We start from the raw sequence: 2,464 nt of genomic DNA, 5'->3' as shown, positions 1-2,464 counted from the left end.
TGTTGTTGTTGTTATGTAATCGAGTCGTTTGTATGCACAACATAACATTTCAATACGTTAATGGCGGAATGCTGTTAACAGATAGCCTGCGGGCATGGTTACCAGTAGGGGCTTAATGCTCGGTAATGGAATGAGCCTGAGTGGCAAGAGGTCATCAGTGGGAGCTGCGTGCTCGATGACGACAGCCTGCGGGCTTCCTGAGTGGAATAAAGTCCCAGCATAATGCTTGGCAGGTGTATTTGTCATAATGACAAGGAGGAGTTTTACTCCGGATTTGGTACCACATGCATACGCATAGTCGAGTCTCATTCATCATCGTCATTCTTTATAATTTATGTTATCATTCATGTACCGCATTACTTATATATTGATTGTGGTTGACTTATTGGATTATCTTGTTATATGATTCTTAAGGATATTGTGGGCATTACTATATTGATCATGCTTTCATTATGAATTGTATTCTCACCCTTCTGCCTTAATGTTACCTACTCGTGGGTAATGTGCAGGTGATCCGCAAGTGTAGGTGCTCTCTTTGTAGTCGTCCGTTTTGGTGTCATCCGCTCGTGATACGTAACACCTAGGGGGGATCGAACACTTATTTTGTAGATAATGCTTATAGGATCCTTTTGATGTATATTTGATCCTTTAGATGCATTCGTATTATGTATTTTGGATACCTTCTCATGCGATGTATTTTGGAAGAATGTTGTGGATATTTTGTTTACCGATGCATTTATATATGTATGAATACATTCAGGTGTTTATGTGTATCCGTCCTCTTTGATTATTTGTGTTACGTATCTTTTGCGAGTATGTTATGTTTGGTTATGTGGTTACTTAAGTGTAACGCCCTAATTGTTTTTATGAATTTAATTTTTATACTCTGATATTTGTACCTATATGCCTGGGTAGAATTGGGGTGTTACAGGAGACTTTAATGCTATTAAAATTAGTAGAGAAAGGAAAGGTGGGGCGGAGATGATAAATCACAACGAAGCGGATCTTTTTGCGGAATTCATTAACAAGAGCACTTTGGTTGATGTACCATCTAAATAGAAAAAAATTCTTTGTATAGTAGAGATGGGAAATCGATGAGTAGAATAGACCGGTTTCTCTTATCGAATAACGTTATCAATCGATGGGGAGTCATTGGTGAATCTATTGGTTCAAGGGATATTTCGGATCATAGTCTGATTTGGATAGTGGGAGATAATTCAAATTGGGGGCCAAAATCAATGGTTTTCTTTCAATTATTTTCTTCCTTTTGTGGAGAAAGAGTGGAATAGTATGAAAGTGGAAGGAAGGGGAGATTTTGTCTTGAAAGAAAAGCTTAGACTTTTAAAAGACAAACTTAGATGGTGGAGTAAAGAAGTGTTTTGAATTCCATCATTTCTCCTTGTCAAAACGCTTTTGATTCCCGAAAGACAATTGTTGGATGGGTGTTAGTAGCTAAAGAGGTGGTGGATTACGCGAGGAAAAAAGGTACTAATTGCATTCTTTTTAAAGTTGATTTTGAAAAGGCCTACGATAAAGTAAGTTGGAGCTTTTTTAGGTACATGTTAAAGAGAATGGGTTTTGGTAGTAAGTGAAGGTGGTGGATGGAGTTATTGAATTTTAAAAGCAACATGCCGGTTCTTGTTAATGGTAGTCCCAGTAGGGAGTTTGAGGTTTCTAGAGGTTTGAGACAACGTGATCCGCTTTCACCTTTTCTTTATGTTTTAGTGGTGGAAGGCCTAACGGGGTTAGCTAGAAAATCCATTGATGTTGGGGATTTTGGGAGATTTTCTATCAACGGGTCTTGTTGGGTTGATATCCTTCAATTTGCGGATGACACTTTAATTGTGGGAGAAGGCTCTTGGAAACATGTTTGGGCGATTAAGGCAGTGCTTTGGGCGCTTGAACTTGTTTCGGGACTTGGAATTAATCATCACAAAAGTAAATTGATATGAATTTATAATACTTCCAACAATTTATTGGAGGCCGCTTCTCATTTCCTCTCTTGTAAGGTGGAGGAGAATAATTTTTATTTTCTTGGTATTCCTATAGGTTTCAATCCAAGGAAGGAGTCGACATGGAATCCTCTTTTACTGGACAAATCGTTATCTCAACTTAGGAGGTATGATCACTCTTTTGAAGTTCATTCTAAGCTTTTTAATCATTTTCACTATGTCTTTAATTAGTAAAACATCCACTCCAAGTCCATGTGATGAGATTATGTTTTCTCTCTTTATATAAAACCAATTTGAATAACAGGTCCACTAGGTTTTTAAAAACAAATTCATAGTGTTAGAACAAGAATTGTTCTGATCAATAATCTTAGTTTTGATGATAACAATGTATATGAATTTTGCTCAAGATAATGTGGTACTCTAATCCTATGCAATTTCCTTTTCAGGAAATATATAAAGAGTATGCACAAATCAGCGCTAAGAAGCTTTGACTCAGAAGGTTCAGTATGCAA

The 2,464-nt window shown here is 37.1% G+C and overlaps 1 protein-coding gene across 1 annotated transcript; it reads left to right on the top strand.

Moving 5' to 3' along the window:
* The first annotated feature begins 1,628 nt into the window (after positions 1–1,628).
* On the top strand, positions 1,629–1,952 carry LOC131626450 (uncharacterized mitochondrial protein AtMg01250-like). Its single transcript, XM_058897269.1, has one exon. The coding sequence runs from the start codon at positions 1,629–1,631 to the stop codon at positions 1,950–1,952; it is 324 nt and encodes a 107-aa protein (XP_058753252.1).
* The last annotated feature ends 512 nt before the right edge of the window (positions 1,953–2,464 follow it).

The sequence above is a fragment of the Vicia villosa genome, unplaced genomic scaffold, assembly GCF_029867415.1.
Source record: "Vicia villosa cultivar HV-30 ecotype Madison, WI unplaced genomic scaffold, Vvil1.0 ctg.000287F_1_1, whole genome shotgun sequence".
Classification (NCBI taxonomy): Eukaryota; Viridiplantae; Streptophyta; class Magnoliopsida; order Fabales; family Fabaceae; genus Vicia; species Vicia villosa.
Note: the sequence above shows the minus strand (reverse complement) of the source record. Positions and strands in the feature narration are given on the sequence as shown.

What these genes read in the sequence shown, in the direction of transcription:
- LOC131626450 (XM_058897269.1), top strand. Translation starts at nt 1,629, where the DNA reads ATGCCGGTTCTTGTTAATGGTAGTCCCAGTAGGGAGTTTGAGGTTTCT.